The 15311-nt window shown below is 47.2% G+C and overlaps 4 protein-coding genes across 4 annotated transcripts; 2 read left to right on the forward strand and 2 right to left on the reverse strand.

The window, feature by feature from the left end:
- Positions 1-1238: 1238 nt before the first annotated feature.
- F4812DRAFT_112747 (molybdenum cofactor sulfurase) lies at positions 1239-4313 on the reverse strand. Its single transcript, XM_047929360.1, has 2 exons — positions 4095-4313; positions 1239-4016 (listed from the first exon to the last, which is right to left on the reverse strand). The coding sequence occupies exons 1-2, from the start codon at positions 4168-4170 to the stop codon at positions 1636-1638; spliced, it is 2457 nt and encodes an 818-aa protein (XP_047788117.1). The 5' UTR covers positions 4171-4313; the 3' UTR covers positions 1239-1635.
- A 560-nt stretch (positions 4314-4873) lies between these two features.
- Positions 4874-7424, forward strand: F4812DRAFT_112965 (cell division control protein Cdc6). The gene is made up of 3 exons (XM_047929361.1): positions 4874-5110; positions 5177-5371; positions 5434-7424. Exons 1-3 carry the CDS (start codon positions 5062-5064, stop codon positions 7041-7043), a joined length of 1854 nt encoding a protein of 617 aa, XP_047788118.1. The 5' UTR covers positions 4874-5061; the 3' UTR covers positions 7044-7424.
- A 1-nt stretch (position 7425) lies between these two features.
- Positions 7426-8899, reverse strand: F4812DRAFT_112995 (NAD(P)-binding protein). Its single transcript, XM_047929362.1, has 4 exons — positions 8649-8899; positions 8347-8594; positions 7936-8215; positions 7426-7844 (listed from the first exon to the last, which is right to left on the reverse strand). Exons 1-4 carry the CDS (start codon positions 8683-8685, stop codon positions 7585-7587), a joined length of 825 nt encoding a protein of 274 aa, XP_047788119.1. The 5' UTR covers positions 8686-8899; the 3' UTR covers positions 7426-7584.
- A 3203-nt stretch (positions 8900-12102) lies between these two features.
- F4812DRAFT_113032 (uncharacterized protein) lies at positions 12103-14745 on the forward strand. Its single transcript, XM_047929363.1, has 2 exons — positions 12103-12673; positions 12746-14745. Exons 1-2 carry the CDS (start codon positions 12206-12208, stop codon positions 14720-14722), a joined length of 2445 nt encoding a protein of 814 aa, XP_047788120.1. The 5' UTR covers positions 12103-12205; the 3' UTR covers positions 14723-14745.
- The last annotated feature ends 566 nt before the right edge of the window (positions 14746-15311 follow it).

Here is a 15311-nt window from a genome sequence, read left to right on the forward strand (position 1 = left end):
TTTTGCTTATCTCCATTTCTCCTAACCTGTCTTTACGTACCTCTAGGTACCTGGCACTATGCTACATTGTCGAGGGCTAGGGAAGGAAATTCACCGTCAGTTCAAAGAATGGATTTCCCCTGTTCAACTTCATCATCCAGTTTCATCGCAAACCCGGTATCACTCTGTGGAGGAAGAAAGAGATAAGTGCCAAACGATTACCTACCTAGGTACCACAGTGCCAGGAGGGTTATGCCCTTGATGGATGCCATATACAGAGCAGAGAGGTAGCTATAACAAGAGGTGGCCAGCATATTCCTACCATACCCACATAGGTACCCTGATAATTCTAATCTTTGTTACTATTTATAGCGCTAGATAGTAGGTACATATTGATCCATTACTCGCTCTTCCAAGGGCTGAGATGTCATTCTTCGAGTCTACAGCGAGGTAAATTCAATTATTAGTCTGCAGTCTCGAGAATAGCCTTATCCTATATGTCGTGTGGAAGCTTTAGACACTCACATTATATAATTCTGACTTGACTTTATATTGTCCCTTTTCGTTCAGGATACGAAGCCCCTTTTCGTCGAAGTCGCATTCGCCTAAAGCCGTCTTGATAAAATCGTATTTACGAACCACAATGGCAAGAATAGTGCCCGTTTCAAGATTGGCAAGCTCTGGTCCGATATAGGTCCTTGGTTCCCATTCGAACGGCCGCCATGCGCTCGCGGGAATGCTCTTGTCTTCCTCGCCCAGCTATCACTCAGGCACCCAATTGTCTGCCGTGTCTCCATTAGGTACCTGACATTGGGATCCCTCTGAATGATGCTTGGGGACAAGTGCATTATGACACTGTCCATCTGCTACTCGTCGCTAGTCGATGCACAGACCGTAAATACAGTTCTGGGCTTCGCCATACGAACCGTGACCGCAGGGGGATAGACGGAGCGTCTCCCTAATGACGACATTAATGTTTAGTGCATGCATAGGAAAAGATGCTCTCCGTTCTCGACATGAATGGCGCATATTTTCTGACGTCCGAGGATCAGTCTTGGGCTCCAGGATGTCGTCGAGTTCGTCGCGTACGGCCTTGAGCGCACGGGGGGTCCGACTGAGTTCGTAGAACGCCCATTTAAGTGTACTGGCATTATCAACTACTCGATACGCTTGACCAGTTAGCTTTGTTTTGGAACTGTGAAGGGTATGATCCACCGCGGGAGGCTGTTCTTATCATCGCTACATGTCCTGAATGATCTGGTAGAAAGCGGCCATGTCATTAAAGCATATGTCTAATAGAGGAGCTTGCAGCTCACGTCGAAGGTATCAGAATGAGAGCAAAACTACCTAAAGGTAGGGGAGACAGGGGTTTCTTGCACTTGCATAATATGGGTTATTGGAAGTTTAGGGTCACTCGCTTCGGATGTTCTGAATAAATCTTTGTGGTAGTTGTCAATACCTATCTCGGGTACCTGCGTGCCTAAGACAGAGATCAGATAACTTCACCCGAGCTTTTTTATATTTAGGTATCTGAGGCACCCTTCTAGCTATCAAAAATCATGCCTCCCTTTAGAATCAACATCCTATGAAAACTCTTGGTGTACCTTGCATACCTGATAATTGATAGTGTTGGTAATTGTCCGGATCTCGAATCCTTCATACCGGATCCACGAGCACTTTATCTCCCACCGTGATAGTGGGGAATTGAGCCTCCTTAGTATCAGCTCTTGGCGGAGGTATATGACACATGTGTGTCCCAAAGAAGACTTTACCATCAAACCTTCTCGTCTTAGCCAATGTGACGAAAGGCTCCTCGCTCTTCTCGGCCGTGTCCTGATCTATGCATATCATATGGCATCTGCGACAAGAACCTAGCATCTTGAAATCTTGTTGCCCAATCCTTAAACCCGACCAGTGATCTTCTGAATAGGCAAACGACTCCGAGTCGGTGGATGAAGAGGCAATTACGATATTTGCTCGAAAAGCTTCCGGGGAGACAGGCTTTCCGCCATGGTCAACTATCTGTCGATTTAATATTTCCAAGCTAGATAAGTTGATGGCAAGTATAGGGCTCTCGTTAGATAATAGAATTCGCTGTCGCTCGGATTCCGAATCTGAGTCTGGCGGTGTATCCATACCCGGTAATCGAAGGGGTATCTTGTACTGTATCTTTTTATTGACCTTTTGGTGTTTTTGAAGATGGGCTTTAGCATGTCGCATGCGGTTCCCCAAGCCACCTGGTGGGAAGCGAGCTAACATGCACGGGACATCGAGTATATCTGAAAAATAGTCATTCACTTTGTTAGAAGTGTATATTTGGGCGGATATTTCTTCGCCGCAAACCCTAGACGCCATTGGCTTGGAGGCAGCAGTAGTTTGGAAGAGAGAGGGGTTCGCGGAGAGAGGGATATATAGTGCAGATTCGCTATTCTTTGAAGAACCCAAATAAGAAACTCGTAAATGGCCCTTAGTAAAATCAATTACCGGTCGAATAAGTGCCATGCGCGGATATCGCTTCTGGCTTAATGCCTGCCCGGTACCTCGATGAACCAAGCACCATTCTCGGTCCCAGGCTAGTCCTTCTTCTCTTACTTCCCACGTCGCCCCAGCAGGAACACAAAACCCGCCACAGCTCTTGATCGGAAAAATTGTAATGCTTTTTACATATAGATTAGCTTGACTTTGGGGAGGTGGGACTGGGATTGAAGACAAAGGCCCAGGCGTATCTGCGGTCCTGTAGAACTCGGCAACAAAGGCGATGAACTTATCAACATCTGAAATAGTGCTAATAGCCCCTAGGCTTACTCTGATAACACCAGTAGGCTTCCCACCTATAATATCGTTCTCAGTTCCACACCGAAAGCCAGAAGAAAAGTTTCTCTTTATCTCCCACGGCTCGAGGCTAAGAGAAGACGCGATTCCACCCGGATTGCACAGCCCTCCTGTGCGAATGTGGAATCTTTTCAACACCGCAAGCTTTTCGAATTCGGCTAAGCTGACCCAACCCCCAAGATGGTTTTGTAAGTTGAAAGCTATGACCGGACCGTTATCTGACGTGCAACCGGGTTGTGAGTATAGGACACAGACTGGTTCATTATTGCTGTGTTTTAGGGAAGCTAATCCATCGTATAGCCGCCGGCTTAGGAACGAGGTATGATCCGCGACATCTCTCATGGACGTAAATAACTGGCGATGAACATCGAGGGCCGAATCCAGAGCGATGATGCTGTGCACTGGCAATGTCCCATCTTCTAGCGACTCATGTAGGGCTTGTGACTTGGGTGCATGCCATTGTTCTTTGACACAGACTACCATATCGACGGTGCCACCTCCGAAGTATTTTCGTAATGCAAAAATTGACGCCGCTTGACGTCTCACGATAAGCCCGCCAAGGTCTGGGAATCCAAAGATCTTGTAAAAGCTTAGCACAGTAAAGTCGGGTGCCGTTTCGGAGTTGCTTAAATCCAGGGGCGATGTTGAGACGAATGCGGCAGCATCTAGCAGAGTGAAAACCTGGCGGTCTGGGGCAGATTGGCATCTACGACGAACTTCATGGGACCAATCTAACGGGAGCCTTCTGCCATCCATATTGGATTGGGCTGGATATGCAAAAAGAACTGGGCCGACATGATGTTCGAGTTTAGTAGTAGGGTCATTTCCACCAAGCCAGTTTTGTACAGCGGTATCATCCAAACAAAGGCTACGTGGTGTTTCTTCTCGAACGCCAACTAAGCTGGTATGGCACGCTTGATGATACAAATAGCTAAAGCCATGTTCGTGACCCCGAAAAGCATCGGCCACTAGCTTAATGCCTGCGGTTGCGTTGGCAACAAAAACAAGATCGAACTCGGAGGGGTCAGCATGGAAGAATTGCAAGACCCGGAGTCGAACATCTTCAATCCTTGAGGTTGAGGTCTGAGATGAAGAAGAAGCGGAATGAGGGTTGCCAAAGAGATTCGACGTCATGTCAGCGGCGAATTTATCCACAAGGGATTTCGGATATAACGTGGTCCCAGCATGATCGAGATAGATTTCATCTGCGAATTGGTTAGTTAATTAATAACCTAATAGATTAAGTACCTCCTAAGGAGTAAGAATAGGAAATGCAAGCTTGCCTCGCAGCATCGGAAACTCATTTTGTCGAAGCCCCTCTATGTGGCTGTTATATGCCGTATTACCACCGTCCGTCATGTCGATGGTGTTATAGAAAGAAATGCAGACATCGGAGCCGTCCTACCCACCAAGCATATACCTAATATTTTATATCTTATGTCACTTTCGCCTCAGGTGGTTACTTCGTACACCGTTATTTATTTATGGTGCTACCCGGTAGAAGAAATAGGCAGAAATATAGAAAATTGTCGAAGACGATTCATACTTCGTCATTATCGAATTCAAAGAGTGGGATAATATATTCATAGGAGGTAGCTTTGGAGAAGTGGCAACGGCCCAACTACTATGTTAGGTATCTGGCCTGCTAGCCTACAATACCTAACCCAACAAACACCCTTACCACCGATAATGAATGATGATTGGAAGTCCTTCGGATGCTAACAATCGAAAGTGCGGGATAAGAGGTCTCGGCAGCTGGCGGTTTAAGAGACAAAGAATCCCCCCAGCTGTCTACACTGCTATAGAGTAAAAGGTCGGGTCCGGAGTTCGCCTTGTTCCATTGTATATAAGCTTTACTAGCGGTAAAGTGGGGTTTTATTAGTGCTGAAGCTGGAAAGTACCGAAATACCTAGGTACACAGTAACCTGAGTAAAAGGTGGGGTGTGTTTTGCGCGTCATGTTCGCGCTATGCCAAGCAAGGCCTTAGCCAGGGGAGAAGAGCATTGACTTTTTAGGTGGAACAGGGGGAAGCAAGGAAAGCAAGGCCTCCGCGTCGAAATCACTTTACGCGACTTTCTCGCGTTCAGCGGACCCGCGTCATCTCCCTTTCCAATTTCGAGTTAAAGTTGGTTTTCTTATCTTCCCATCTCTCCTGGCCAACAATTTTCTCCACATCCTAAACAACTTTTGTATTTCCCAACTTCGCATTTCATACATAGCACCTACCTTGAGCAAAACCACATAATCAAGATGGCGCGATCAAGTCTCGGAAAGAGGACGAGGAGTACAAAGGAGACTGGTAAGAAAATTAAACTTGCAGCTAGCTATCTAATATTTCAATTGAAGAAACTGACACCGAGTCTAGAAGTTGTAGACGTACCTGCAAAACGAACACGACACCAGACTCGTACTTCCTCATCCAACGACGAAAACGTAGACCCCGAAGATGTTACTACCACTACTACTACGGAAGACAATCTCGATGACCAAATTAGCATCCTAAAAGTCACGGATAATACACCCTCTCGACGCATTCGCAGGATCAAGAAAGAGGAAGAAGGTAAGAAAAGATTATACAACTAAGATTGTAACAAAGAGACATTGATCTAATTGAACCTGTAGAAGAATGTGCACCACCTACTCCGCGTACGCCGAGTACGCCTCGTTTCCGAGATGCGCTTTCAAAAGTGCCCGTCACCCCACGTCATCGGGTTATGTCGGCCGGAAGGGTCTCGAAGCGCCTTTTCCCACAAACACCGCTTACGCCCACCGCCCTTCAGACTGTATACCATCACGCGCGTCAACTTTTCTCGCGAAGCGCAGACCCCGGCCAATTGATTGGACGTGACGAGGAACGCTCACAGCTAAAAGAATTCCTACAGCGATGCTCAAAGCCCAACCCTAACGGATGCATCTATGTCAGCGGCCCACCAGGAACAGGGAAGAGTGCTATGATAAACGAAGTTACGCAAGAGCTGGTTGAGAAGAAGACCGTGAAGAAGGCTTACATCAACTGCATGAGCATAAAATCGTCCAAAGATCTTTACGGCACTTTGATAGACCAAATATGCGACGAGACAGATATTTCTGAAGGTGATGCTGCCGCAACAATTGAGAAGCTCTTTATTCCGCGCAAGAAGACGAACGATGTCTACTTGATCGTCCTCGACGAAATCGATCACATTCTCACTTTGGACTTGGAAAGTTTGTACCGAATATTCGAATGGTCCATGCAGAAATCATCACGCCTTGTTTTGATCGGCATTGCCAATGCGCTGGACCTGACGGACCGATTTCTACCACGCTTGAAATCTAGAAACCTGAAGCCAGAGCTCCTACCATTTTTACCCTATTCCGCAGCCCAAATTAAATCTATCATCACCACCCGTCTCAAGAGCCTTGTGCCTGAGGGTAGCCCACTACCATTCATCCACCCAGCAGCAATTGAACTTTGCTCCCGTAAAGTTTCGAGCCAGACAGGTGACCTACGCAAAGCCTTCGAGATTTGTCGAAGAGCCCTCGACCTCGTGGAAGCCGAGACAAAGCAGAAACATGAGGCGGAGATCAAGGAAAAGCTGCTCCTCGCTACACCATCCAAGAAACCTCTCGGGGAGAATACAAATCTGTCTTCATCACCTAAACGATCATCAGAGAAAGCCCCTTCGGCTATGCTGGCAGAGTCGTTAAGAAGGTTAACAATAGAAACTGCACCCCGCGTGACCATAGCGCATCTCAACAAGGTTACGGCCGCCGCATTCAGTAATGGAACGAATCAGCGATTGAAGACATTGAACCTGCAACAGAAGGCGGCATTGTGCTCGCTCATGGCCCTAGAAAAGCGAAATAGAGCATCTCGAACTTCATCGGTCCCAACCACGCCGTCGAAGTCACAAACCATCGCTCCCAGTATCAAGCGATTATACGAGACTTACAACATACTATGTACCCGAGAATCCGTGCTGCACCCGTTGTCTAGCTCGGAGTTCCGAGAAGTGATCGGTAGTCTCGAGACGTTATCTTTAGTCTCCGCCGTGGATGGGAAGACAGGTTCACTCGCGATGCTTCAGACACCAAGCAAAAGAGGGAAGAAGGGTGGATTTGCGTCCGGTATTGGATTGGCGGATGAAAAGAAGGTTGCGAGTTGCGTGGGAGAGAAAGAGTTAGAACAGGCCGTAGAGGGACTCGGCGTTGATATCCTGAAGAGCATTCTTAGCGGCGAGGCGTTGGATTAGATTTTTAAAGGGACACGATTTTGCATAGGCATGGCGTTGCATTACATGCATTCACGGAAGCATCACGCAGCATACCCAGAGACTATCCTCAGATGAGGATCCATGAGATAGTAATGTATTAATTTTAACTCCAACACATGCCAATGACTGTTGCTCCTCGCATTGTATTCTTACTTTCTTTTTCTCTGTCGCCTCACTCAACTGCCTATTTCCACACACCTTTTCCTCAAGCCTGGGCCCCTTAATTAAAAGCAACCGCCATATTGCTGTTTCTTACCCGGGTAATTATTACTATCTTGCTGAATTTGTCGGAGGTTCTGAATGCTATGGTTTACTATAATTACGCAACCCGATGAGATAAAAACAGACCTCTAGGTACGAAACTAAAATAAAGAAAAACAAAAGATTTTACTTCATTATTGTCATAGCTATCAGAAGTATTATTCCGTGTGTCCTCCATTACATATGATACATTAGGTACCTCCCACGTTCCTTTAAATCCCATAAGCATACCTTAATTCCGGACCAGAAAACAGACAGCTCATGTCTTCATACCAAGCGCCATACCCCCATCCACAAGGTAGGAAAGGCCCGTAACATAAGACGACCGCGGACTGCATAAGAAAAGCACGGCGTCGGCAATATCATACGGCGAGCAGAGCCGGTTGATCGGGACAGTCTTCAGGAGCGAGTCGGTGGTCATCCCCTCGTACACGCCAAACGTGTGATGCAGCATCGGCGTGTCGGTCCAGCCGGGGCAGACGCAGTTCACACTGATATTGTGGATCGCGCTCTCGAGGGCTGCGCGGCGATAACAACAACGTACGTGTTAGAGAAAGAGAGGAGAGAGAGATGGAAGGGGCATTATTGATTCGGTCGTGGGGCAACTCACCAGCTGTGTTGGCGATTCCCATCACGGCATGCTTTGCCGCCGTGTACGGCGCCAAGCCCCGTATCGGGAACAGGGAGGAGTACGAGCCGATGATCACGATGGACCCGCGGGTTCCCCCGCGCTCTGGACGCGCCGGGTCGACGGCGGCCAGGTCCTGGGTCTTCATGGCCGCCGAGATCAGGCTGGTTATGAGATAGGTCCCGTGGACGTGGACGGCGAGGGACCGCTTGAGGTCGTCGAAGGTGGCCTCGTCCAGTCGTCGAGATTTCGATATCCCGATCTTAATTGGTTCGGAGAAAAAGGATTAGAATCAGTAAGTAGGGTTATACCTATGAGAGGTGTTCTTTGGCGAAGATATCATAATGGGAAGATAGATAGGTAGGTGGGTAGGTTTAGGCTAGGTAGACTTACCCCTGCACAGTGGACGCAGTAGTCAATACGCCCGAAGGACTCGATCATTCTGGCAACTGACTTTTTCACGGACTCTTCGTCCGAGACGTCAAGGTGGATTGCTTCGGCTCGGAAACTCGGATTAGTAGCGGCGGCAGTAGCTTCTGCGACGGTTTCCTCGGCGGCCTTGAGGTTGATGTCCGCCACGAGGATGCCCTTAGCACCCTCTTTCGCCAGAACTATACAGCAGGCCTTCCCGATTCCGCTTGCTACGTTATGTTAGTCGTCTATCAGGTAGCTATAAACCATGATAGTGGACTCACCTCCTCCAGTTACAAAGGCATTTCCGGTGATGTCCATATTCCTATATACTCTGAAGGGTGATTGCTGGGGCGATAATGAACTTAGTGTCGAAAGTCGCAGCGATGTTATTCGGCTGGATGTGATTCTCTAGGTACCTAACCGAGAAATACGAGATTCGAATAATATATCAACAGTTATATAAACAACTCTACACAGCTGAAAAGCTCATTTGGACGTTGGAGAACTGCACCCCATCGCCAGATCATCTGCACTCGGAATTCACGGAGTGCGACACAACCCGCGTTCCAACGCATGGATCCTTGGCCAACTAGTGCTCTTTGCTACCGATTCTATACGTGAAGACAGCATCTCCCCGCTCCTCTCTACCTCGGTATACTGCCCCAGGTAGGTTATATATGTGACAGTCTACTAACGTACGAAGTACGGCATATATCATATGGGGTCCAGACTTCCTACACGGGGATTTATTGCAACATCCCCCGCGCTACCGGTAAGCACGATGACTTCAGGTTGGAGACTAGAAGCCGTCCGAGCCAGAATTTGGCCCCCCCGAAAAAAAAACCCTTCTTACGTATAACATGACCGATGTTAGACGAAGCAATGTGGACAACCACTCGGTATAGCAAGCCGCCATGGGCTTTGAACACGAGCCTCATGCGGGGTTGACATCATATGGACAAATGGAACGGGGTGGAGAGATAATAGCATGGCCATGAATGGGTTGGGTATGGGGTATGCTAGGTAGGTATGTATGTATATCAAAAGCGCTGCTCCAAGGGGGCTATGGAGATCTTAACCTAGATAGCCTAGAGAAATCTTGGGAGTATGAGATCCGTAGACTGATTAGATGTGAACATTTAGATCTTCCAACTTTGCCCAGCAATTTGTACAATACTCAATTACTCGATGACTAATTCATGTTAACATAATAGACGTTTGTTTTCCTGTCTAAAGCAAGATTCTAGTAGAGCTTTGTTACAATTATGATATTGGCCGTCAGTGTAGTAGGTTGGGTTAACATCTCTTAGTCTTTTTGCTAAGCGGTTATTCCGTATCTCAAGCCGCGTTGGAGTAGCGAGTCTGTCTGATTCAAGCAAGTAAGAACGAAAGAAATATTTTTTTTCTATTTTTCTTTTTTTTAAAAAAAAGAAAGAAAACAGTCTGTAATTGTAAGAGATAGATAGGTAGATTTCATGCGTAGAGATAAAAAGTTGAAGAGTTGATTCTCTTTTCCGAACTTGAAGATCATGTGACTTCCCCACATGAACAAGCATCCCCTTAACCTGCCCCTAGTGATGCACCGATTGTTTTCGGCTAGGTGCCGCCGACAAGCTAAGCTCTGTTTAGAAGAAAAGCTTATTTGTCCGGTTTGGCTTGTATTGGTGTAAAGTAGTTACGTAAAAGCACCTGATGTATCTAGCAGTTTAAACCATTAGGTACAATACATACCTAGGTAATGTACTTATTATTATTATTATTCACCCATCAGCCCATTATAGAATCTCAAGTTCAACTCGCTCATGGTGACGCGCGAAAAGCGGAGATCACGACCAGGTAAAGAAGGATAACCTCCATGTTGAGTCTAGACAAGGCGGTACGACATATGCGGCAGCATATGTAGTACGTCCATATATAAGCGAAGGCGTTTCGTTTGGGGTACGGGTATTAGGTGTCTTCGGCTCGACCTCAATTGAAACTCCAAACTCCGATCAGCTGCCATAGGAATTAATTAAGGATAAGGCCGAGGGACAATAAGATCTCAGTTGCTGCGCCTTCGAATCTTTACGTGGCGTGGCGGCTTACCATATCCTGCGTTTTTTTTTTTAACGGTCTGTCTTCCATGCCACCGAAGCGAGTGTCGTGTGTCTCGTGAGCGTACTGTGAGACCTTAATAGTCTCTCCTCTTCACCACTCACCTTGAACGTTGTCAGGTCTGTGGTCCCTCGGCTAACTTAGCTTGCACGTCGTAATGCGCTATACGAATAGTGGCCTATTACCATTGCTATCAACGTTCTAGCCTAGTAAGATATTAGAAGTACCTACAAAGTTAGATTATGTCTGTATAGGAGGTAAGCAGGAAAAAGAATATCTCATAGCCGCAAGTCACGGTGCTTATCCGATGTTACCCAATTCCCTGAACCAACTTGCTTTTTCGTAGGTGTAGGAATTCAAAGGTCCCATTCCGGGACGTTGTGCATATACATATGTGGAAGACAGTCGACAGTCACAACGATCAGGTGTTGAGTTGAGTCTTTCTCTACTACATCTTAACCTCACACAGCACAGCACATTACATAGGTACCTACCTAGAGGCTAGATGATCCCATGTCTACTATCTGTATGCAGCTCTTGCCTGTGAAACATATGATTAATCTTAAGGGAATGCATTTTCAGTGTTCTCGACTCACGCCATGCATATTAGATGTATGCCGAATAAATTGAAATAGTTCAGCTCGAACTTGACGTCTCTCTAGTTGATACAACCTGGAAGAGACTCCCGTCTTGCTGATGCGCTACGCTACCTCTTTTATAAAAATACATAGGTACCTAGGAGGTACATAGGCACATTTTGGATTTCGAATTTTGGGGGCTAATAGCTTTATTCGATCCTTCTGCAGTCTGTGCCTAACTTCGTACATCGTACATCTAACAAATTTCGCTTATGATGTATCACTACTACATTTAAACGTCAAACGTCGGAGTTTTTCCTCTAGGTTAGGTGTACCTATATGTACATAACTTTAGGTACCTGGTAGAGAAGCGGGATTTCGTCCGGGGCGTCGGCTTTGTAAGATGTACTGCGAAGAACTTAAAACCCTCGAACTAATTTTATTAGTCCTGTCTGTCCCATTTAAGTGCAGTCCAGAAGCCTGGCGGCCGGCCAGGAGAAGCAAAAGGCAAGTAGCCGCCCGGCATCAGACCTGGGGTAGTACCTAACATCTAGTACCTAGGTACCTCTTTACCTCTTAGGAGGTACCTTTCTATATTGTATTGTACACTGTTGTACAATGCAGTACCTTGGGCCACCTCAACACTTCCAGTGTACCCTACCCGGCCTAACACTGAACCGTGAACTTTAGCTAACACTTTTAGGAGCAACTATTAATAATAATAAAAGCTAGAAGGTCCCGGGACATCTCTTGGCAGCCGTCCCCAAACCCAAGTCCCTTTTTCTTACCAAGCTTCTCCCACAGCTTGGCACATGCAACACCCAAGATCTTGGTGAACCCTCCTCCGAAAGCCAATCCCAACTAAGCGCATCTCGAATCGTTTTTTCCCTCCTTCGCGTTCCATAACGGCGCCCTAACCATAGGACTCCTTTAGGGGTCCTTTTTAACCTTATTGTCATCGTCTTGGTCGTTATCTCTTAACCTTAGAACCCGACTTTTGACTCTCGACCCTCAAAGCTTCCAACCCTCGACCGTGTCCGCCGCGCGATCTCGCCGCCTCACGTCTTAGCGTCAATAACGGACTATCGGGTAAGTTGACAACGGTATCCGTGTGGTGTCATGCAACTTGACACGCACGGCGTTGTCAATAAAGACAAGTCGAATAGATGGGTACCGACGCCGACAAAGGTCAGAGCTTGCCGGTCGACGATCAGCCATCCAGGCCCTCTTTATTTTCTCGCCTGACGTCGCCTCTCCGTTCCCGAACACGTAACCTAGCCGATTTCCATATTCGTCTCCAAGAGCCTCATCGCCAATATTCTGCTGGTGATCATGTCAAGGGCCACGTTATCCTTTCCGTCGTTAAGCCTATCCGCATAACACATTTGACCGTCGCCCTGCACGGATATGTTCGCGTCTATAAACACGCCGGGGCCGCGGCGCAGCTTACTCCCGTCAACCCTGCCGTAGTGTCCCACGAAAGAAGTAAAAGCGTTAGGTATTGCGGGAATGGATTGGCCTCCCTCTTCCAAGATGAACAGGTTTTGTGCGGTGAGGGGAGACTTAAGCCTACAAGATTCGAATTTGAATTCGATCTCATATTTCCTTCAAAGGGGCTGCCGAGTAGTATTGATGTATGATCCTGTCTGCCTTGACGACTCCCCCTAATTACTGATGGCCGGTAATACTGATATACACCGTCGTAGTTCGAGAGAGGAACAATATCGTATATGGTCACGGCTACGCTAACACGGCCAACCTCAATAGCTGCGACTTCTAGCTGTGAAACAAAAGTAGCGTTGATGGAAAAGGTGGATATAGGTGTTATCGCCCCGCCGCGAGAACGAAGAGTGTGTATGCAAACTCTACGCAGAAGACCAAAGAAGAAAAAGAAGCCGATACCGACAGTGGCATCAGCGGCCAATCGCGGTTCGATATCTACAGAGACGCAGGAACCGGCGTCGGACCTTGACTCTACAAGAGTCAATGAGAATTCCAACAGGAGTTCCGTAAGTTTAGGAGATGTGACAACGTCGGTCGGGCCACCCGGAAACCATTTGCCACGAAGCCCTTTGCGGAGCGATTTAATCCCGCATGATCTACAAAGCGAAATAAGCGGCGACAGTGCCGTCAGTAACAATAGCGGTTCTAATAGTGCTAGAGGCGCCGATGCCAGTGCCGAATCTGTCGCTGCAAGTAAGCTGTCGGGGGGTGATGAAAGAGAGATCACAGCGACAGTTGAACTATTAAAAGGAGGTTGTCTTCCCGGGGATATATTACCTGTTAAGATCAAGGTCGAGCACAATCGCCGCATGAAAAGTATGCACGGTGTCATCGTTACGCTATATCGCCAGGGCCGCGTAGATTATTCACCACCACTTTCCCTATTCGCACCCGAGCTTTCAAAAGAGGATGCCAAGCGACTTAAACACGAAGAGTATTATCCAAGATCAAGGACTGGACTGGGTGGTCTGTCGTTATCTTCCGCTGGTACCTGTAGCGTCTTCCGAAAAGATCTTTCTCAAGCAGTTGCACCACTTATTATCGATCCTGTTACGCTCACGGCAAACATCACGACTTCCATCAGAGTACCAGAAGATGTATTTCCGAGCATAAAAAATGTCCCTGGAGGACTTATTAGTTTCAGATACCACGTTGAAGTTGTTGTTGATTTAGGCGGGAAACTTGCCGGTCAATCAACTGGGAGTTCACAACAAGCAAGTAGGATAGGCTCATTAGGGGTTCCAGGTGGTAACCCTGCGTCAACAGTTGGGTCCTATGATCTGAAACGGCTTTCCAATTGGAACGGCACGATAGTAGACACTGATCATTTAAGACGCGAGAAAGGTGTTATATCAGTATCCTTTGAAGTTGTTGTAGGGACTATGGACTCGAGCCGCTTGCGAGGCAAGTCTGTAATGCGCCCGCCCCTTACAATACAGCCCGCCCCTTCAAAAGACATCAACGCTGAAAATGACGAATCGAATTATACATGGCAGCATGAATATGACGATGGGAACAACTACGGCGGAGATTATGCGCCTTCACAACTTGAATCATCACCACAAAACTATTTTCCACCGAGAGCATCTCCTCAAACATCCTACTACGATTTTCAGGGCGGCGAAACGCACGCCCCGGTCTATATACCGCCACCGGAAGTACCTCGAGAAAGCGAGCTGTCCGAAAAGGAACGCGTTCGGCAAGCAGAACAGAGGCTATTGCCCAGTCAGCCGCCGCCCCAACCTGCAGAATCAGAAGCTGGACCATCCCAACTGCCCTCTGCACCGATTGAAGAATCTGTTGGTGAAGTTAATGGTGATCATAATTCTAGCAGCCACGCTTCTTTTGCCGAGCGAGGAGAGGATATGGGAGGACCATCTGCGCCTGCCTTGGCGGATCTAACGCCAGTTAACCCTCCATCCTCATCTAACATAGATGACAAGCAGGAGCTTGAGCGTCGGCGGCTCCTTCAGGAAGCTAGCGCACCCCCCGAGGTTCCAGAAGACTACGAAGGCGCAGAACCGTCAGCACCAATCCTTAGCCCGTCACGGACTCAGGAGCCAACGGCTCCAACTCTCGATGACGATCATGACTATGGAGGCCTGGATCCTTATCATGATATTGCTGGACCATCCGGACGAGTCGCGGGATCAGAACCATTGCCGAGATACGAACGATGATATGTACACAAGGTGTCATAAAAGTCACTTACTCGAAAATAGATTATTACGTGGGAATATCCTTATCTGTGATTGGAGAGCTGGGAGTGGAGGAGTTTCTAACTATCAGCCATGTAAGAGAAAAATACCCATTCAGCGCTTCGGATTTTAAGTTGTATGATAAGGAAATTCCACAATTGGAATGATGAAGGGTTTGCATAAGATGGTTCGATATAGCTACTAGTTTATTCATTCGACATTGCTCGGCATGGGGTGTTAGAGGCGTTTTGGGGCTATAGGTCTACATATAGGGATCGTGGGCAGACTAAAAGTAACTGATTCAATGAGAACGTCTACACTATTATTGCGCCCCTGATATCCGGCTCTTATATGATCGAGTAGTGCTTCAAGCTTGAGAACTTTCCAAGCATATGTTCCTGCTCATGTCCCGACTAAAATACAACGCCAGTATTCAAATCGGCATAATTAAGGTATACTTGCTTGTCAGACTAACTCAAATAGTCTGGGGTTTTATACACATAACAAGTATTCGATACAGCTCTAGAAAATCCCAAAGAAATTATCCCCAAAACGCCATAGTCATAAGCCA

This window comes from Daldinia caldariorum (genome assembly GCF_022478825.1).
Source record: "Daldinia caldariorum strain CBS 122874 unplaced genomic scaffold F4812scaffold_14, whole genome shotgun sequence".
Lineage (NCBI taxonomy): Eukaryota > Fungi > Ascomycota > Sordariomycetes > Xylariales > Hypoxylaceae > Daldinia > Daldinia caldariorum.